Consider the following 22,628-nt stretch of genomic DNA (forward strand, 5'->3'; position numbering starts at 1 on the left):
TCTTAACTTCTTGTACTAGGCTGTACCCGCCACCATTATGTTTTCTTTTACATTAGCAGTTGCAATATTGCTTGTTTGGCAGTCTTCTTCTGTACTGTACTTTTCTACTCCTCCCACAGTCTCTCTCAGGCTATTGACTGTCTCTTTTTTTTGTTTGCAAATGCTAGTGCCAGTGTCTACTACTACCACCACAACCATGGCATCTTCTCCATTCTCTCGGGAAACAATGCAGCCATTGCTGTGCCAAACTTAATCCTCATCAATCACAGGTAAGATAAGTTTGCTGGGAGATATAATGGACTAGGAGGAGCGATTACTCAGTGACGGGTACCGCATCTATCTGTTTGCCTGTTACAAATTTGGCAGATTATTTAAATCCAACACTGGCTGCTGCCCTGCATCAGCAAGGAAACCTTGTGACATACATACATTTGTGAAACAGTAACCCCCACACAAAACAGTAACATCGTATGTGTAAGTATAAATAAATAACATTTATTTACCTAACAAAAATAACTATCCCACACCTTACCCACCCCTCTCCCTAACCCCAACCAATGTCCAAAAAATAAGAAATCCTCAACACCCAATTCCCATCTACCAACAAAAGTACTAATTATGGGAAAAAGGGAATTCGTGTTCCGCATAATCCTAGAATTCGTGCGAATTTGTGGATTTTTTTTCCGTGTTCGCTGGGCGCTTTGTGTGTTCGTGGGCCTCTTGCAGTGCACCAACTGCGAAGTTACCCATGCAGTCGTATATGGGCGCGGTCATCTTGTCCGTGTTGCGTATTTCCGTTCCCGGGCGCTAGCTGCATGCTCGCGCTGAGCGCGGGCGTGGTTACGTGGTCGTAGGCGTATTTGTGTGCTCGCGGGGGAAATATTGTGCAAACTTACCAACGCGGTCCTCTCTGGGCACGGCCATCATGTTTTTCATTCATTGCTATGGTTCTGGGCATGCTATTTCAATCCTTCCCTAATCTTTGTAATCCTTTGTTTCTTTGAACTTTTTTTTGATCTTTTTTGCTCATTATCCATCTCTCTATTTTTCTACATCTATATTTTGTGTTTTTTCAACTTTTTGTTACTTTAATAACAACTTTTTTTTAGCTCTCTCTTGTATTATTATTTTTTTCCCCCTATTCTTTTCTTCTTTTGCCCAGGACCATGGCAAAGGGAGCCGGCAAGTCAAAGGGGAAGTGTCCCGCACCCCGTAGCTGGCTCCCCTGCGGGTGCTTGAGGGCGGAGAATGTACAGGTCAGGGAAGTCTTTACTGCGTGGAGGTGGCCGCACTCATCTTCTATGTACAGCGCCACCTCTCGAAGACCTTGGCAGCAGGGGCAGGCTTGCTTCAGGGTATGGCCTCCGGGAGTGTCGCCAGCTGTGGGATAAGGTATGCCGGGCCATGCGTAGGGAGTCGCGGTCCGGTGCACGTACCAGCAAGTGACGCACCGGTGGTCGGACCTCTTTGACCGGGAGCAGGAGCTGCTCCACCTGCTAGGTGTGGAGATTCCTGGCCTTGGTGAGTAGCTATTTAATAACTACTTTGTTTTCTTCTGCTCTGTGTTATATTGCTAATATATGTTTTTCCCGAAGAGCAAGAATGCTGCCGATTTGATTACATTGCAGGTAAATTAATGTTTAAATAGCTGCTGTCATTGCTGGTGCTCGCCTGCTCAGTGCGTTGCTACTATGCTTACTTGTTTGCAACTTTGTGCTCATTTGAGAGCAGAACTGCGTAATGCTAGAGAGACTAGAGACTCAAGTCTAGTCCTTCCTTTGTACTCCTGCTGCCACTAAGAAGAGATAGTGGTGGATTGATACGTTGAGTATGATATTTATGACTTGTTATTTAGTAGTAGGACATTCTTTAGTGGTCTGCAATCATGATGACGGACTGTGTCTGCACGTCCTGTGCTGCTGAGTGCTGGCAGTTGTAGTAGAACCTTTTTGTTGTTGGTGTAGTTAGTGATTTACATAACTTTCCTAGTAGACGGTCTGCGAATCTAGCAATACTGTACTATCCTCCTAGATGACCGATCAGATAGGTCAATACATGTAGTGCAATTGGTGATAATTTGTTTCCCTGATATAATTTTAGATTGTGGTCAAAGAAATCAAATATTTCAAAAAAATAATCATCCATGTTGTGTTTATTTCATGATTATCAGCACCTCCCAGGGGCAAGGAGACTACCACAACAGAGACTCCGACGGAACAAGATGGGCAGCAGGATTGGTCCTCTGCAGGCTCTTCTGCTGGCCCCAGTAAGTTGTTCTTTTGTTATATTAATACTGATACTTCCCTAAGTTTTACAGCTCCTATTCATTAGAAACTGTTTCCTAATTCTAGTTTTTTACAAAATAGTCTTTGATCTACTTCTAGACTATTTCTACATTATTATCCTGCCTCTACCATCACTCTCTGTGCTACTATTATTTACTATTTTTATGAGTCGGTCTGTGTAGGTAGCTAAGCTTGCCCAGTCGGCAAATGGTGTTAAACAAAACTCTGATCCTGCAATAGCTCCAGGCACTGAGTGCAGTCCTCTGGGATGCCCTTGCTGTCTATTCTGGTCTTCTTAATGTAAGTGCTTTGACAATTTCCAACAACAAAATGTCAATGTGTCCACCAAGAATAAGCTAGTAGTTGGCTTTTTTGATTTGATAGGACCACATACAATACAGCTAGTGTTTCAGGGACTATTCTGCACATACAGAAGTATGGACAAGAGAAATAGGACATTGTTGATGATGGGTGCAGTTCGACTTTCCACATACCTCAGTCCGAAGAGAAGTTGAACTCTACTCCCCTGACTGACTATCTGGTGTGTCTGACCAATAATTACGACCCGGAAGAACAGAAGAAGACTACCGCCGAGTCCCGACCTATCAGAGTCATGGAAACATGCCTGCAAAGTGCAGTAGTTCAAACCCTTCCGCTCACTCACTCGTGAACAAAAACCACACAGTGTTTGTTAGTTTTAAAGTTTTATTTTCAAATAAGAAATAAAAAAATATTTCTTTATTTGTAATAGCTCAGTATTCCGAGCGAGCACTGGTGATAGATGACGTTAAAGTTTAAATAACATTCCCTTGAATCAATATACTTCAACTTAACACATCAAATTATTAGAATAACTGTGCGGGAGCCCCCACCTTCTTTCAAGTACTTAAAGTACTGCTGGTGATGAGGAGTAGGTGGTGAATTGTCCTGTTGGCAGAAGGGCAATGGAATCTTCTTTCTGTAATTAGAAAAATTGTGCACGTTAAAAAGCAAGCATTCATCAGTTGTCCTAAAAAGTGTAGCATTTAATGGCTAACCATATAAAAGGTTAACACCCTCCCCAAAACCGTCACTTTTTTCATTCCCAATAATTAAAAATTGATTATGTATTAACATTTTCTTCCATTATGAGATGAAATAGGGGGTGGTGTATGGCATCTGAAAATATGACATGTTTATTCTAGACGTCACAACATCGGATGCGGCACCTAACTGCACCAGTGCCGGGGCCAGCAGTGTGGAGGAGTCCACTCCAGGGGGTGATGCGGCGGCACCACAAGTGCCACCAGGAAGAACTGTGGGGGACTGCTCAGCAGCGGCGGACGGTGGTTAGTTATTATACTCCTTACTTATTGACATTTTTGGTAGGCTTGCAAAGGAGTGTATAATGTACTGTACAGTAGACAGTAAACTAGTACAAGTACACTTTAGTGTTAAGAACAGTTACTAATTTAGAACTACATTTTTGCCAGTCACGGAGAAGACAGTCAACCTTGACTTAGTAATAGCATTAGCGGCCGTAGTTCCCGGATAAGCAATGGCCCCCTCTATTTGACTTCAACTCAGCTGGGAAACTTTTACTGTGAAGCCAAGTCATATCAGATGAACTTGAGGGATGTAATGTGTTGGGTTCCACCCAGCCCGTGCACTGCAGGAACGTAGTATGCAACAATCCACTTCCCCTGCCCACTGGCCACCCACAGCATAACAACTGTGAGTGTGCCAATGAACCTGAAAAGAGGGTGGTATTTTTAGGAAACACCAAGTCTTCCACCCTTATATAACGATAGGACACAGCTCCCTCCTCCACGCTTCTGCACCTATGTAAAATAAAAAGGCACACACTTCACATTATAGGTACCAAATTCACTACCCCAGAATCAGTAACCATGTCCTGCCATAACATTCACAATAACTCTTACCAGTGGACAATGCAGGCTCAGCTTCGTGAAGACACTGGGCAACAGGTATAGAAAAAAGGCAATTCAAGATAGTGTCTCTCGGACAAAATAAATAATCAAGAGTTTACAGATAAAGTGTCCTTCATGTACTCATGAAATGATTAGGGGAAAAAGGACATGTGACAATTGTTGTCATGTACCAGAAAAAAAACCTCCGTCTTATCTACATGCAGCAAAGGGAAAGGGACGGGTAGTGATTCACTCAGAATACCGAGTAATCCAGTATTCGAAAACAGAGCCCTTCGCGGAATGACCTGAAACGTCACTTCCGCGCACAACGAGGCAAGAGGCGTCTAAGTGAGGACGCGCAGAAACGAAGCATAACGCTCCGAAGACACCATCGCGTCCCCTCCTCACAACCACCTCCAATAAGGGCACAAAAACGCCAGAATAACGTAAGTGAACGGGAGCCCCCGAACACTCAAGCCAGCGAAAAATACAAGGGAGGAAGGGGAAATAGAAAAAACGGGACGTGACGAACTGTCTAACTAAGGCGGAGAAAGGAAACAAGTCAGGGGAGTCAAAGGCAGGGACAAAAATCGTCTCACGAGCCCGTGAGGAATGTGAGGAAAATTCCAAGACAGCAGGAATCAGCCAGCAAACAGCAACCAGGAGACCAGGAACCGGAACCACACAATGGCAATATCAAGCAAAGAGGTAAAGGTAGGACCAACCTTTATCCCACTGCCAGCAGGTCATGTGATGTCAGTACATGGTCACTGAGAGAGGACTAGCCCCAGATCCTAACAGTACCCCCTGATGATCCTCCCCACCGGGCAGGGTTTCAAGGGATGTTGTCTATGGAACAATCGAACCAAACGTGGTGCATGCACACCCCAGCTGGCTCCCAAGTCCTATCCTCCGGGTTGTATCCCTTCCAGTCTACCAGATAGAAAAGGCGATCCCTGACCCGCTTGGAATATAGGATAGCCTGAACCTCGAATTCCACCTGTCCATCAACCACCAAAGGCGGTGGAGGGGGCAATACCTGAACCAAGGGTATATAGGGTTTCAACAATGACGTGTGAAACACAGGATGCACCCCGTAGTCTTGTGGCAACCTGAGCTTCATAGCCACTGGGTTAATCACCTGAGTCACTGGAAAAGGACCCACGAACCGATGCTGCAACTTGCGTGATCCCTGCAATCTCAGATTGCGAGACGCCAGCCACACTAGATCCCCCACCTTATATGAGGGAGCTGGGACTCGATGTTTATCCCCCTTTACTTTCATAGCAGCCTTGGCGTCCAGTAGACTTTCCCTGGCCAGACCCCAGATGTCCCTCAATCGCCCATACACATCGTCTATGGCTGGCACGCGCCGCGTGGGTTGGATAGCTACAGCTCTAGGATGGTACCCAAGTGAACAATAGAAAGGTTTCATACCCAAAGCGGAATGCAGACTGTTGTTATAGGCAAACTCCACAATGGGTAGAGCAGTCACCCAATCGCATGACAAAGACGTAACAAGACACCTCAAATATTGCTCCATAGTCTGATTGGTTCGCTCAGTCTGACCATCTGACTGAGGATGGTATGCCGAAGACATTTGCATCTCCATCTTGAGCACTAAACAAAGCTCAGTCCAAAAATGAGACCCGAACTGTGCTCCCCTGTCAGAAATTATCACAGCCGGTAAACCATATAACCGCACAACCGAGGACATGAAAACCACAGCCATCTCTTTTGCCGTAGGGATTTTGGAAAGCGGAATAAAATGCGCCATTTTGGTGGATGAATCCACCACCACCAATATGGCGGTAAATCTAGACACAGATGGTAAATCGGTCACAAAATCCATACTTATGGTGTGCCAAGGGGCAGGAGGTACCTCCAAGGGTTGTAGAAGCCCTGAGGGCTTACAGTGCGAAGGCTTGCTGATGGTACGTTTAGGACAAGAACGCACGTATCCCTGAATGTCATCAGTCATGGACTCCCACCAAAACCACCTCATACACAAGTACTTCGTTTTCCGTATCCCCGGCTGCGCCACCAAGGCAGAGGAATGACACCACTCCAAAACCGCTTCCCTCAGTACGGGGGGAATAAACAATTTACTCTCATGATACAATAAGCCCTCCTTTCCTACAACCTGGGGCAATGACAACCAAGGAGTCAGATCCAAGTGATTCAGCCGCTCTTTCACTATTGCAGGAAAGTCATCCATAGTCCAAGCCCCTATAATCCTTTCTCCCTCAATCATAGCCCTGCCTTCACTCATGGATCCTTCTTCCCTAGGATCAACATGGATCTGAGGAAGAGCATCAGATTAGATCTGCTGAGCTGCAGGTCTATAGGTAATGATGAAGTCATATTCATTGAAGAATAGGACCCACTGCATCTATCGAAGTGTTAACGCCCTAGCAGAACGAAAGAACTCTAGATTTTTGTGGTCAGTATAGATGGTAATAACATGCCGAGCTCCCCATAAATAGTGGCGCCATTCTTCAAAAGCCAATTTTACAGCCAACAATTCTCTTTCTGCCACAGTGTAGTTACGTTCCGCTGGCAACAGGGTTTAAGAAAAAGAGGCAATGGGGTGCATATAGCCAGTGGCTTCACCTCGTTGGGATAACACCCCACCCACCGCACACATAGAAGCGTCAGTTTCTACAAAGAACGGCAGGGCAGGATCAGGATGCACCAACACAGGTGCCGATGTAAACTGCTTCAGCAATAATCGAAAAGCGTCCTGAACCTCACTGGTCCAATCAAAGGGGACACCCTTCCTCAGGAGGCGGGTCATGGGCGCTACTATTTCAGAGAAATCTGATATAAACTACCGATAAAAATTGGCAAAGCCTAGGAGCACCTGAATCTGCTTCACAGTAATCGGTACAGGCCAGGTCACAATGGCGTGTATCTTTTTTGGGTCCATCCGAATGCCTCCCGCCGAAATTATGAACCCCAAGAACTCCACCTCAGGGGTACTGAACCGACACTTCTCCAATTTAGCGAACAGTTGATGTTCCTGTAATTTCTGTAACACTTGTAACACGTGTTCAGTATGCTCCGCCCTGATCTCAGAGTAGACAATATTATCGTCCAAATAGATGATAACTGTTTGATCTAGATATTCGCTGAGGACCTCGTTGATAAAAAATTGAAATGCCGCTGACGCATTACACAAGCCAAACGGCATAACAGTGTACTCAAACAGGCCATACTTGGTTTTAAAAGCCGTCTTCCACTCATCTCCGGGTCGAACCCGTATAAGATGCTAGGGGCCCCGCAAATCCAATTTGGTAAACACCGTTGCTTTCCGGAGCTGGTCCAGTAACACAGAGATGAGTGGAAGAGGGTACCTGTTCCTTTCTGTAGCCGTATTCAAGGTTCTATAATCCACACAAGCCCTCAATGTCCCTTCCTTCTTTGGAATGAAAAATATGGCCGATGACACAGGCGAGGAGGAGGGACGGATGAAACCCAACCGCAACATCTCATCGATGTATTCTTTCAGATGTAATTCTTCAGGTTCTGACAATGCGTATACGAGGCTACATGGCAGCGGAACCCCTGGCACCAAATCGATCTTACAATCGTACGACCGATGTGGAGGAAGACCTTCAGCACATCCTTTGTCAAAAAGATCCTTAAAGGCAGAATACTGTGGCGGGACAGGTCTCACACCAGCCACAGCACAGGACAAAGGGTTAATCCGCTCCCTAGCCTCATTATAACAATTCTTTAGGCAATGCACGGAATCTAATGTCACCAGTCTCTGTACTCAGTCAATCTTAGGGTTATGTTTCTGCAACCATGGAACCCCCAACACCAAACCAAAAGAAGGGGCATCAATCAGATCGAAGATTACCACTTCAGAATGCCCATTCTCACACAATAAGCGTATGGGAGCAGTCTGACGAGTGATACAACCAGAGTTTAACTCGGTCCCATAGATTGCTCTCACTGGCTCCGGTTGATCTTTATACTGACAAGAAATCATCAGTTTCTCTGCCATAGAAATATCTATGAAATTTCCAGTAGCACCGGAATCCAGCAACACCGACACAGGGACATGGTTCTGTACCGAAAGTAACAGATGGGCATTTAAAACAAAATGTCTAGGGGCTTGGTCTAAGGCTTCAACAACCTCATACTGTTTGTTCTGTTTTTCACACGTATGACTGCCCACCTGTATACACGCTACCTTTTTGCCATACCCTACCCCTGACGGCTTCACAGGACATTCCTAAGTGAAATGACCTCCCTGTCCACAATATAGACATAGTTTTTTCTCTCTCCTCCTCTTTTTCTCTTCCGGGGTCAAAGGTCCCCTCACCCCTCCTATTTCCATGGGTTCGGGCGCTGTCTTACTCACCCCCACTGGCTTTGCCTCAGCTTTCACATAACTACCCCGGGAAACTTGGAACCGACTGCTTTCTCCACGCCGCTCTGATACCCAATGGTTTAACTTGACTACAAGGTCTATAAACGCCGCACAGTCCTCAGGCGGGTTCACCACCTGTGATACAATGTCCTTGAGCTCTTCACCAAGACCCTGATAAAACAGGGATGTCCTTTTTTCAATTGGCCAATGAGTCTCAGATATCAACCGATTAAAGGAGGCTATATAAGTCAATAAATACTGCCTGCCCTGCCGCAGCTTCAGGAGCTCTGCATCGCTCGCCTGCATAAATGCATGCTTGGTGAACAAACCCTGCATCAATTCCTTAAACGCTGAATAGTTATATAGCACACAATCATCACTTTCCACTAAGGGAATAGACCACTGAGCAGCTTTATCATCCAAATAAGATATTGTAAAGGCAACCTTCGCAGAGTCATCAGGGAAGGTACTTGGTCTACACATAAAGTGTAGCTGACACTGGTTCATGAACATCCCGAATTTGTCGCTATCCCGGTAAACCTCTCAGGCGGGGCTAAAGGTACAGCAACAGGAGATGTCACTGTTACCGCTATAGGATTGGAACCCCCAACAGCACTTTGTCCCATCCCATCACCATACTGAAAGGTAGCAGGCTGTATAACCGGACCCGGCCCCCTGTGTTGCAACTGCTCTCTAGCCCTCACCACCACTAGTTCTTGTTTCAGACCCACGTTCTCTTGCTGTAAATCCTGTACCTGAGCCTGCGATGTATGTACTGCCCCCATTATGTTCTGCATTGAGGCACCACCCGTGCCCCCACCTAATGGGTTGCCGTCCTCATCCATACTTGTCCGGGCAGTGCTAGTTTTCGTGGGCTTGATATTCTGTTGGGTTCCACCCAGCCCGTGCACTGCAGGAATGTAGTATGCACCAATCCACTTCCCCTGCCCACTGGCCACACACAGGATAACAACTGTGAGTGTGCCAATGAACCTGAAAAGAGGGTGGTATTTTGAGGAGACACCAAGTCTTCCACCCTTATATAACGATAGGACACAGCTCCCTCCTCCACGCTTCTGCACCTATGTAAAATAAAAAGGCACACACTTCACATTATAGGTACCAAATTCACTCCCCCAGAATCAGTAACCATGTCCTGCCATAACATTCACAATAACTCTTACCAGTGGATAGTGCAGGCTCAGCTTCGTGAAGACACTGGGCAACAGGTAAAGAAAAAAGGCAATTCAAGATAGTGTCTCTCGAACAAAATAAATAATCAAGAGTTTACAGATAAAGTGTCCTTCGTGTACTCATGAAATGATAAGGGGAAAAAGGACATGTGACAATTGTTGTCATGTACCAGAAAAAACCCCTCCGTCTTATCTACATTCAGGAAAGGGACAGGTAGTGATTCACTCGGAAATTAATACCGAGTAATCCAGTATTCGAAAACAGAGCTCTTCACGGAATGACCCGAAACGTCACTTCCGCGCACAACGAGGCAAGAGGCGTCTAAGTGAGGACGCACAGAAACGAAGCATAATGCTCCGAAGACACCATTGCGTCCCCTCCTCACAACCACCTCCAATAAGGGCACAAAAACACCAGAATAACGTAAGTGAACGCTAGCCCCCGAACACTCAAGCCCAAGAACGAATACTGGGAAAAATACAAGGGAGGAAGGGGAAATAGAAAAAACGGGACGTGACGAACTGTCTAACTAAGGCGGGAAAAGGAAACAAGTCAGGGGCGTCAAAGGCAGGGACAAAAATCGTCTCATGAGTAAGGGTGGGCGGCCAGCTACGCTCCGTGCCGCCTACTCCGCATTTTGCGGAGCTGGCGGAGCCAGGCGGCACTACGCACGCTCCGCAGACGGAGCGTAGCTGGCCGCCACCCGCCTCCCTCCCGCCCTCCCTAAATACTTTGAAATAAAGGAATGCAATAATTTAAAAAGCACTTACCTTGCCGCCGCTGCCTGCCGCGTCCCCGGGGCTCGTTATCTTCCGTCTTCCGTCTTCTTCAGTAATGCGCATGCGCGGGCGGCAGCGCATGCGCATTTTCACGAGAAAATGCGCATGCGCGGCCGCCCGCGCATGCGCATTACTGAAGAAGACGGAAGATAGCGAACCCCGGGGACGCGGCGGGCAGCGGCGGCAAGGTAAGTGCTTTTTAAATTATTTCATTCCGTTATTTCAAAGTATTTAGGGAGGGCGGGAGGGAGGCGGGTGGCGGGGCTGGCGGCCAGTGGTTTTGCGGAGTGGGGCTACGCGGAGTGCGGAGGTGGGCGTAGTTTCTCGCCCACTTCGCGTAGCTCCGTGAAGCCCCACTCCGCCAACTCCGCCCAGGGCTACTCATGAGCCCGTGAGGAATGTGAGGAAAATTCCAAGACAGCAGGAATCAGCCAGCAAACAGCAACCAGGAGACCAGGAAACCGGAACCCACACAATTGCAATATCAAGCAAAGAGGTAAAGGTAGGACCAACCTTTATCCCACTGCCAGCAGGTCATGTGATGTCTGTACATGGTCACTGATAGAGGACTAGCCCCAGATCCTAACAGTACCCCCCGATGATCCTCCCCACCAGGCGGGGTTTCAAGGGATGTTGTCTATGGAACCATCGAACCAAACGTGGTGCATGCACCCCCCCAGCTGGCTCCCAAGGCCTATCCTCCGGGTTGTATCCCTTCCAGTCTACCAGATAGAAAAGGCGACCCCTGACCCGCTTGGAATCTAGGATAGCCTGAACCTCGAATTCCACCTGTCCATCAACCACCAAAGGCGGTGGAGGGGGCAATACCTGAACCAAGGGTATATAGGGTTTCAACAATGACGTGTGAAACACGGGATGCACCCCGTAGTCTTGTGGCAACCTGAGCTTCATAGCCACTGGGTTAATCACCTGAGTCACTGGAAAAGGACCCACGAACCGAGGCTGCAACTTGCGTGATCCCTGCAATCTCAGATTGCGAGACGCCAGCCACACTAGATCCCCCACCTTATATGAGGGAGCTGGGACTCGATGTTTATCCGCCTTTACTTTCATAGCAGCCTTGGCGTCCAATAGACTTTCCCTGGCCAGACCCCAGATGTCCCTCAATCGCCCACACACATCGTCTAAGGCTGGCACGCGCCCCGTGGGTTGGATAGCTACAGCTCTAGGATGGCACCCAAGTGAACAATAGAAAGGTGTCATACCCAAAGCGGAATGCAGACTGTTGTTATAGGCAAACTCCGCAATGGGTAGAACAGTCACCCAATCGCATGACAAAGACGTAACAAGACACCTCAAATATTGCTCCATAGTCTGATTGGTTCACTCAGTCTGACCATCTGACTCAGGATGGTATGCCGAAGACATTCGTATCTACGTCTTGAGCACCAAACAAAGCTCTGTCCAAAAATGAAACACAAACTGTGCTCCCCGTCAGAAATTATCACAGCCGGTAAACCATGTAACCGCACAACCGAGAGGACATGAAAACCACAGCCATCTCTTTTGCCGTAGGGATTTTGGAAAGCGGAATAAAATGCGCCATTTTGGTGAATGAATCCACCACCACCAATATGGCGGTATATCCAGACACAGATGGTAAATCGGTCACAAAATCCATACTTATGGTGTGCCAAGGGGCAGGAGGTAACACCAAGGGTTGTAGAAGCCCAGAGGGCTCACTGTGCGAAGGCTTGCTGATGGCACATATAGGACAAGCACGCACGTATCCCTGAATGTCACCAGTCATGGACTCCCACCAAAACCAACTCATACACAAGTCGTTCGTTTTCCGTATCCCCGGATGCGCCAACAAGGCAGGGGAATGACACCACTCCAAAACTGCTTCCCTCAGTACGGGGGGAATAAACAATTTACTTTCATGATACAAGAAGCCCTCCTTTACTACAACCTGGGGCAACGACAACCAAGGAGTCAGATCCAACTGATTCAGCCGCTCTTTCACTATTGAAGGAAAGTCATCCATAGTCAAAGCCCCTATAATCCTTTCTCCCTCAATCATAGCCCTGCCTTTACTCATGGATCCTTCTTCCCTAGGATCAACATGGATCCGAGCAAGAGCATCAGATTTGATCTGCTGAGCTGCAGGTCTATAGGTAATGATGAAGTCATATTCATTGAAGAATAGGACCCACCGCATCTGTCAAGATATTAACGCCCTAGCAGAACGAAAGAACTCTAGATTTTTGTGGTCAGTATAGATGGTAATAACATGCCGAGCGCCCCATAAATAGTGGCGCCATTCTTCAAAAGCCAATTTTACAGCCAACAATTCTCTTTCTGCCACAGTGTAGTTACGTTCCGCCGGCAACAGGGTTTTAGAAAAAAAGGCAATGGGGTGCATATAGCCAGTGGCTTCATCTCGTTGGGATAACAGCCCACCCAACGCACACATAGAAGCGCCAGTTTCTACAAAGAACGGCAGGGCAGGATCAGGATGCACCAACACAGGTGCTGATGTAAACTGCTTCAGCAATAATCGAAAAGCGTCCTGAACCTCACTGGTCCAATCAAAGGGGACACCCTTCCTCAGGAGGAGGGTCATGGGCACTACTATATCGGAGAAATCTGATATAAACCGCCGATAAAAATTGGCAAAGCCTAGGAGCACCTGAATCTGCTTCACGGTAGTCGGTACAGGCCAGGTCACAATGGCCTGTATCTTTTTTGGGTCCATCCGAATGCCTCCCGCCGAAATTATAAACCCCAAGAACTCCACCTCAGGGTTACTGAACTGACACTTCTCCAATTTAGCGAACAGTTGATGTTCCTGTAATTTCTGTAGAAAACAAAACATGTGTGTGGAGGGTCAAGGGGAATATTTAACGACCTCTCTGCTCACTCCCCTACTCTGAGATACAACATACACAGGAGAGCAGACAAGGTCTGGAAATAAGGTGTACAGAGATGTTAGCGAATGTGCAACAGTGGGTGCATGCGTGAACGTGTGCTGTTGGAAACACAGGCTGGAGAAAACTCCCATCAGACCACCCTTGATGGTGGATTTCACTTCATGTGGGATGTTTAACCGATCATTCCATCTCACAACTGACCATATAGTGCCGCTGTAGACATGGATGTCGGTATTCTAGCCGTGATGTCCATTGTGAAGTAGTATTTACTAAAGTGCAGTGCAAAAATAACTGTGATAAATAAAATTGACTACACAGGCGCTGTGCAATATTCAAAACGCAATCTATGTGTCAAATGTTAAAACCACGCCGAGTAGTACGACTACCCCATGGCGCTGTGCAGGACGGTCGACATGTTTCAGCCCAAGGGGCTTCTACCCCGGCTTTCTTCAGGACCATAGAACAAAGCTACTGCAACTGAGAATAATGTGTTTGATAAGAATGGACAAATAATGTACTACAAAGGTTACATATCTACCAGGAACGCCCACTGGAAGGAGGGAGGAGCATCTTCTTCCTGGAAAAAATGTTTACAAAGCACTATATTATACACAAGCAACCACATGTATACACAGACGTGATGCCAACAAAACACACACCTGCCTGAATGAAATTTGCATTCAGCATTATGAACAAGCATATTAGCTTATACAGCATGAAGTATTTCTTCACACTGCTACTCACCCAGCTTTGTGTGGGTGAAGACCTCACCTCACCCGGCGACCGCTCAGGAGAATGAGGCCCCGCTCTGTGGTGTAGAAAAAGGAACACTGTAAGCACGCAACTCTACAGTGTCCAAGCCAATTGCTCTACACACCAACCCAACAGATCTATCAAGCAACCATTAAGAGATTTTATGTTTTACATCATAGTGTTACGTATTTTAGTGTCTGGCTAATGGGTGGGATCTTGGGTTTAACAGTTGGGTGACTATCACACGTCTGTTGGGTTGGTGTGTAGAGCAATTGGCTTGGACACTGTAGAGTTGCGTGCTTACAGTGTTCCTTTTTCTACACCACAGAGCGGGGCCTCATTCTCCCGAGCGGTCGCCGGGTGAGGTGAGGTCTTCACCCACACAAAGCTGGGTGAGTAGCAGTGTGAAGAAATACTTCATGCTGTATAAGCTAATATGCTTGTTCATAATGCTGAATGCAAATTTCATTCAGGCAGGTGTGTGTTTTGTTGGCATCACGTCTGTGTATACATGTGGTTGCTTGTGTATAATATAGTGCTTTGTAAACATTTTTTCCAGGAAGAAGATGCTCCTCCCTCCTTCCAGTGGGCGTTCCTGGTAGATATGTAACCTTTGTAGTACATTATTTGTCCATTCTTATCAAACACATTATTCTCAGTTGCAGTAGCTTTGTTCTATGGTCCTGAAGAAAGCCGGGGTAGAAGCCCCTTGGGCTGAAACATGTCGACCGTCCTGCACAGCGCCATGGGGTAGTCGTACTACTCGGCGTGGTTTTAACATTTGACACATAGATTGCGTTTTGAATATTGCACAGCGCCTGTGTAGTCAATTTTATTTATCACAGTTATTTTTGCACTGCACTTTAGTAAATACTACTTCACAATGGACATCACGGCTAGAATACCGACATCCATGTCTACAGCGGCACTATATGGTCAGTTGTGAGATGGAATGATCGGTTAAACATCCCACATGACGTGAAATCCACCATCAAGGGTGGTCTGATGGGAGTTTTCTCCAGCCTGTGTTTCCAACAGCACACGTTCACGCATGCACCCACTGTTGCACATTCGCTAACATCTCTGTACACCTTATTTCCAGACCTTGTCTGCTCTCCTGTGTATGTTGTACCTGTAATTTCTGTAACACGTGTTCAGTATGCTCCGCCCTGATCTCAGAGTAGACAAGGATATCGTCCAAATAGACGATAACTGTTCGATCTAGATATTCGCTGAGGACCTCGTTGATAAAAAAAGTGGAATGCCGCTGGCGCATTACACAAGCCAAACGGCATAACAGTGTACTCAAACAGGCCATACTTGGTTTTAAAAGCCGTCTTCCACTCATCTCCGGGTCGAACCCGTATAAGATGGTAGGCGCCCCGCAAATCCAATTTGGTAAACACCGTTGCTTTGCGGAGCTGGTCCAGGAACACAGAGATGAGTGGAAGAGGGTACCTGTTCTTTACTGTAGCCGTATTCAAGGTTCTATAATCCACACAAGCCCTCAATGTACCTTCCTTCTTTGGAATGAAAAATATGGCCGATGACACAGGCGAGGAGGAGGGACGGATGAAACCCAACCGCAACATCTCATCGATGTATTCTTTCAGATGTAATTCTTCTGGTTCTGACAATGCGTATACGCGGCTACATGGCAGCGGAACCCCTGGCACCAAATCGATCTTACAATCGTAAGACCGATGCGGAGGAAGACCTTGAGCACATCCTTTGTCAAAAAGATCCTTAAAGGCAGAATACTGTGGCGGGACCGGTCTCAAATCAGCCACAGCACAGGACAAAGGGTTAATCCGCTCCCTAGCCTCATTATAACAATTCTTTAGACAATGCACGGAATCTAATGTCACCAGTCTCTGTACCCAGTCAATCTTAGGGTTATGTTTCTGCAACCATGGAACCCCCAAAACCAAACCAAAAGAAGGGGCATCAATCAGATCAAAGATTACCACTTCAGAATGCCCATTCTCACACAATAAGCGTATGGGAGCAGTCTGACAAGTGATACAACCAGAGGTTAACTCGGTCCCATAGATTGCTCTCACTGGCTCCGGTTGATCTTTATACTGACAAGAAATCATCAGTTTCTCTGCCATAGAAATATCTATGAAATTTCCAGTAGCACCGGAATCCAGCAACACCGACACAGGGACATGGTTCTGTACCGAAAGTAACAGATGGACATTTAAAACAAAATGTCTAGGGGCTTGGTCTAAGGCTTCAACAACCTCATACTGTTTGTTCTGTTTTTCACACGTATGACTGCCCACCTGTATACACGCTACCTTTTTGCCATACCCTACCCCTGACGGCTTCACAGGACATTCCTAAGTGAAATGACCTCCCTGTCCACAATATAGACATAGGTTTTTCTCTCTCCTCCTCTTTTTCTCTTCCGGGGTCAAAGGCCCCTCAACCCTCCTATTTCCATGGGTTCGGGCGCTGTCTTACTCTCCCCCACCGGCTTTGCCTCAGCTTTCACATAACTACCCCGGGAAGCTTGGAACCGACTGCCTTCTCCACGCCGCTCTGATACCCAATGGTTTAACTTGACTACAAGGTCTATAAACGCCGCACAGTCCTCAGGCGGGTTTACCACCTGTGATACAATGTCCTTGAGCTCTTCAAAAAGACCCTGACAAAACAGGGATGTTCTTTTTTCAATTGGCCAATGAGTCTCAGATATCAACCGATTAAAGGAAGCTATATAAGTCAATAAATCCTACCTGCCCTGCCACAGCTTCAGGAGCTCTGCATCGCTCGCCTGCATAAATGCATGCATGGCGAACAAACCCCGCATCAATTCCTTAAACACTGAATAGTTATATAGCACACGATCATCACTTTCCACTAAGGAAATAGACCACTGAGCAGCGTTACCAGCCAAATAAGATATTGTGAAGGCAACCTTCGCAGAGTCATCGGGGAAGGCACTTGGTCTACACATAAAGTGTAGCTGACACTGGTTCATGAACATCCCGAATTTGTCGCTATCCCCGGTAAACCTCTCAGGCGGGGCTAAAGGTACAGCAACAGGAGATGTCACTGTTACTGCTAAAGGATTGGAACCCCCAACAGCACTTTGTCCCGTCCCATCACCATACTGAAAGGTAGCAGGCTGTATAACCGGACCCGGCCCCCTGTGTTGCAACTGCTCTCTAGCCCTCACCGCCACTAGTTCTTGTTTCAGACCCACGTTCTCTTGCTGTAAATCCTGTACCTTAGCCTGCAATGTATGTACTGCCCCCATTATGTCCTGCATTGAGGGACCACCCGCGCCCCCACCTAATGAGTTCCCGTCCTCATCCATACTCGTCCGGGCAGTTCTAGTTTTCGTGGGCTTGATATTCTGTTGGATTCCACCCAGCCCGTGCACTGCAGGAGCGTAGTGTGCACCAATCCACTTCCCCTGCCCACTGGCCACCCACAGGATAACAACCGTGAGTGTGCCAATGAACCTGAAAAGAGGGTGGTATTTTGAGGAGACACCAAGTCTTCCACCCTTATATAACGATAGGACACAGCTCCCTCCTCCACGCTTCTGCACCTATGTAAAACAAAAAGGCACACACTTCACATTATAGGTATCAAACTTCACTACCCCAGAATCAGTAACCATGTCCTGCCATAACATTCACAATAACTCTTACCAGTGGATAGTGCAGGCTCAGCTTCGTGAAGACACTGGGCAACAGGTATAGAAAAAGGCAATTCAAGATAGTGTCTCTCGAACAAAATAAATAATCAAGAGTTTACAGATAAAGTGTCCTTCGTGTACTCATGAAATGATTAGGGGAAAAAGGACATGTGACAATTGTTGTCATGTACCAGGAAAAACCCCTCCGTCTTATCTACATGCAGCAAAGGGAAAAGGACGGGTAGTGATTAACTCGGAATACCGAGTAATCCAGTATTCGAAAACAGAGCCCTTCGCGGAATGACCCGAAACGTCACTTCCGCGCACAACGAGGCAAGAGGAGTCCAAGTGAGGACGCGCAGAAACTAAGCAAAGCGCTCCGTAGACACCATTGCGTCCCCTACTCACAACCACCTCCAATAAGGGCACAAAAACACCAGAATAACGTAAGTGAACGGGAGCCCCTGAACACTCAAGCCCAAGAATGAATACTGGGAAAAATACAAGGGAGGAAGGGGAAATAGAAAAAACGGGACGTGACGAACTGTCTGACTAAGGCGGGGAAAGGAAACAAGTCAGGGGAGTCAAAGGCAGGGACAAAAATCGTCTCACGAGCCGGTGAGAAATGTGAGGAAAATTCCAAGACAGCAGGAATCATCCAGCAAACAGCAACCAGGAGACCAGGAACCGGAACCCACACAATGGCAATATCAAGCAAAGAGGTAAAGGTAGGACCAATCTTTATCCCACTGTCAGCAGGTCATGTGATGTCAGTACATGGTCACTGAGAGAGGACTATCCCCAGATCCTAACATAACAAACGAAAAGGGAAAGATGGGTGAAAGGAAGGATGAGCGAGTCGTAAAATTTATGACTGTAAAGAATGATACGTGTTTTTGAATGCAGACAGAGGTGGCTGATAGGAAGGAATCAGTTGCATGGCTGCTTGAAGCAAGGATGGTTGGAGGAGAAAGAAATGATGACTGCCTGTGTGGGTGAATCAGAAAATGCATGTGTGGTGTGCATTGCAATATATATCATCTGGGTCAAACTCAAATGCAAGTCAAGACGGTGGTTTACCAAATAAAATGAAAATAGTTTTAGTTGGTTGTTGAGAAAAAGTAAACTTGGTACAGTTGAGACCTTAAGAAGAATGATAGACATGTACTTTGGAAGCCTGGATGGTATCTTCTTCTTACTCATAGATAGCAGAGGTGTATGTAGTAGAGCATACGCTCAGTGGATGAATAGTGTTACTTTGAACAGCATGTCCGTGACATAGTAGTAAAGCTGAGGAAATCCAAATACTAGAAGTTGCGATTGTTCAGAAATACTCCCTTGACTAACAGTACAGTAGTTTACTTTGCAGGCACAGCATATATTGTGTATGTATTGTATAGTTGGCATTATATCAAGTCAAGTCCCTTTCTCTGGCAATTATGGGTACCACACTCACTCCCTATGTTAATCATTTTTTTTCAGCTATGTCATGGGTGGACTATCGCTGTTGTTCACTCAATCTATCAAAAAAAAGCACCTAAAGTCATCTATCATATAAGCAAAGATCATGTGATCAGAAGGATATATGATCAGAAATGAATAATCTTCATTTTCCTTTTGTAGTAGACAAGGCCTGGGGGCAGTGTGAAATATAAATTACATTGAGCAGTAGCCCTTGATGTAACCGAGTACGGCCAGTGCCACCCCTATAGAAAAGTAAGAGCTTCCTATCCCCACCTGCATGTACTGCTTTAAGTAATGCGAGTCTGCATCATCATGGCTTGTGTCTGTTTTTCTTGTGTGCAAGCTGAGTGAGCTGGCATTATGCCAGCTACCACAAGTTCACGTACAAGTAATTTCCTTTGCAAAACAAGAGAAAAAAAGAAGACTGGTGTAGTCTCTGACTCTCTGACTATGTAGTAGTGAGTCCATAGTGCTGCTGGTAGAATTCCTGAAACTCCCACTAATGTCACAGGCCTACAAAGACGGCGGAAAAAAATACATGCCAAAATGTTATACTGTGCTTGCAAGTTGCTAGTGTTACTGTGAGACAACTTTCTGTTGAATTATTTTGACTTAATGTTAAGGACTATTGGCTAGAGTATTTTTCTTTCTTTCTTCATATAGATGCTCTGCAACAAAAAAAGCTCACCCGGCAGGAGATGGCTGTCCGGGCCAGGGCCTGTAAGCTGGAGGTCATTTGTGCCGAATATCGGCGGCTGTGGGCTCGGGAGCAGCAGGAGGAGGAGGCGGCAACTACTGCATCCTCCTCCAGTGCCCCCGGGCCCACCACCCAGCAGCCTCCAGCGAAACGGCACCGTGGCCCGACAGCCTCCCCCCGCCACCACACAGCAGCAAAGACAACAGCTCCCCCCCAGAGCCTGGAGGGCATGTCTGTGCCTCCTCCGAAAGAGAGTAGACTACCTGGAGCGCTTGGCAGAGCAGCAACAGCGCCAGCTCCGGGAGCTCCGCGAAGAGCTGCGGGACCTCCTGTCAACAGGACACCACCAGAGGAAGTGACTGTCCCTTGCCCCTTTTTTAAAGACTGTTGGGGTGGTGGGAATTTAGCGTTGGGGAAAGGGACTTGAAGAAGGATATTTGGAAATTGGTTGGGGTTAGGGAGGGCGGTGAGTTGGGTTAGTTTATTTTTGCTAGGGAAAATATATCCATTTATTTTACATACCTAAACATAGTATACACGTTCATATTATTTTGTGTGGTAGTGGGTGGGGATTACTGTACGTTTGGTTTCTTCAAACTTACCAGCATGAATTATCTAAACGTCCAAAAATGTACAAAAGTGCCAGGTTTCAGGTTTTAAAGTCTTTATTTCGATTTTTAACAAATCATAAAAGACACATTAAAATACAAAAGAATTTGACTAATTCAATTTAAACAAGAAACAAGTATTCAAAAAGAGGAACATTTAAGACATATAGATAAAACCGGATTAAATTCAATTTCAATTAATGAAAATACCTGATTATTTTATAAAAAAGATAAAATTAAGTTACAAAGAAAACATTGCAGTTCAGGTTCATTGTAAGCGGACCTTTTGCATGGGAAGGAAAAGAGAGGGGTACAGATGATGCAACTAAGTCATGAAACAGTTAGCAAAAACATAGTCAAACAGATTATGACCAATTTTAGAACATCTTGGTCCTTGGGACTAAGGCATGCTGTTTTTTAGCCTTAGGAGCCAGGCCCATCCCAAATATTTTGCCAAAGTTACTACAAAGAGTTCGGAGGTGTTAGTCCTAAGCACCCGTATAGCTTCCATTGATGTTTTAAATGGTAGTTTTTGGAACAAGGGTTTTAGCCATTTCTTTCGGGGTGCACCGTACCTTGGGCAAGCAAAAAGAAAATGTCCTTCAGATTCGGTATGACCTGGGCAACATGTACAGTAGGGTGATAGCCCTGTAGACCATTTGTTTAGGAAAGCGTTTAAGGGCAAAGCGCCCACTCTAAACTGATGATACAGTTTCTTGTCTAACGGACGGGTTATTACATCCCAATATGGCTCTCTCTCTAGGTCAAGTTTGAATGTTAAGAACCTGCCTGTAAGGCTGTTATGATTAGAAAGCAGAACTCTTTTTACGCGGGTTGTGGCCCAGTACAAGGATTTGAACTCATCTTTAGAAGGAAAGGCGTTGGATTGAGGGGATGTCCAAAGGTGTTCCAGGCCCATATCATTAAGGATAGATTTAACAGCAAAAAGCCATGGCATTTTCCCTGAACCCCTAATGGACCTGACCTCCGCAAGTTCTTTCGCAAAGAGTGATAAATCAGGAGATGTCCATATCCGTCTCCACAGTGCCACTAGTCTAAATCTAGCCATCTCATTAATAGGTGGGGAACCAAGGTCCAAGCAGAGGGGGATCGAGGGGGTTGACTGCGGGAGGCCTACTAAATTTCGAAGGAATCTGCATTGAATTTTGAACAGATTAAGCAAGTCCATGTGGCCCCACAGATCCGCGCCGTATAGAATGGGCGTAGAGATTTTAACATCATAGATCTTAAGGGGCACAGAGTTAGTGAATTCAATTGCCCTACTAGTACTTTACTAGTACTACTGTCAGTCTCTCCTCTCCTCTGAGTCCTAGCCCATTATTCTACCTCCCGAAAATGCTTATCTTACCTGTAATTTGTGTTTGAGAATAGGGCTAGGCACAGGGCTGGCTGCATGGCAAATGGCGATTAAGGTTGGGTGTTGACTTGAATCCTGGACGGATGAAATATCATTGTTGAGCTGGTAGGAGTAGTGTTACACACTGGCAGTAGCAGCATATGAAAAAAAAGGAAAAGAAACATTGAGTGGCCTGAGCGTAGCATTAGAAACAGTACGATAGATAGTACGGTAGAAAACAGTGCCATAAATTGTAGCCTAAGCAGTGTTAAAGTATTCTAAATATAAGTACTAGTTGCGTGGAGTATAGCTACTATAAGAAATAGTATTAAGGCAAAGGACACAGCAACGTAAGCACTAAGCATTTGATTTGTCACGTGTAGGAGGAGGATGTTGTTGATGATCAATCCACAATGGCGCACATTAAATTCTGATTCAAATGATTTTTCTGTTGCTTTGACCTTATCCGCCCCAGCAAGAGTGTGGAATTTATTGTGTAATTTAGTCACACCTCAATGAAAAACCACACAGCCCGGGGGAAGAGGGTTAGGGTTTGAAAATTGGATGGTAATGGGGGTTTTTGGGAAAGTTTTGTGGAGAGAGGAAAAATAACACAGCATGGGCAAACAACAAATGAAGAAAAACAAATCT

General features: G+C 46.1%; 1 protein-coding gene across 1 annotated transcript; it reads left to right on the forward strand.

The window, feature by feature from the left end:
• Nucleotides 1-1,412: 1,412 nt before the first annotated feature.
• On the forward strand, nt 1,413-20,439 carry LOC147669105 (uncharacterized; the record flags this gene model as incomplete). Its single annotated transcript, XM_086948225.1, has 4 exons — nt 1,413-1,521; nt 2,171-2,266; nt 3,470-3,613; nt 19,979-20,439. Coding segments are annotated over 4 exons (810 nt in total), but the record flags the coding sequence as incomplete, so codon positions are not given.
• Between the last annotated feature and the right edge of the window lie 2,189 nt (nt 20,440-22,628).

This window comes from Lissotriton vulgaris, unplaced genomic scaffold (genome assembly GCF_964263255.1).
Source record: "Lissotriton vulgaris unplaced genomic scaffold, aLisVul1.2 SCAFFOLD_3905, whole genome shotgun sequence".
Lineage (NCBI taxonomy): Eukaryota > Metazoa > Chordata > Amphibia > Caudata > Salamandridae > Lissotriton > Lissotriton vulgaris.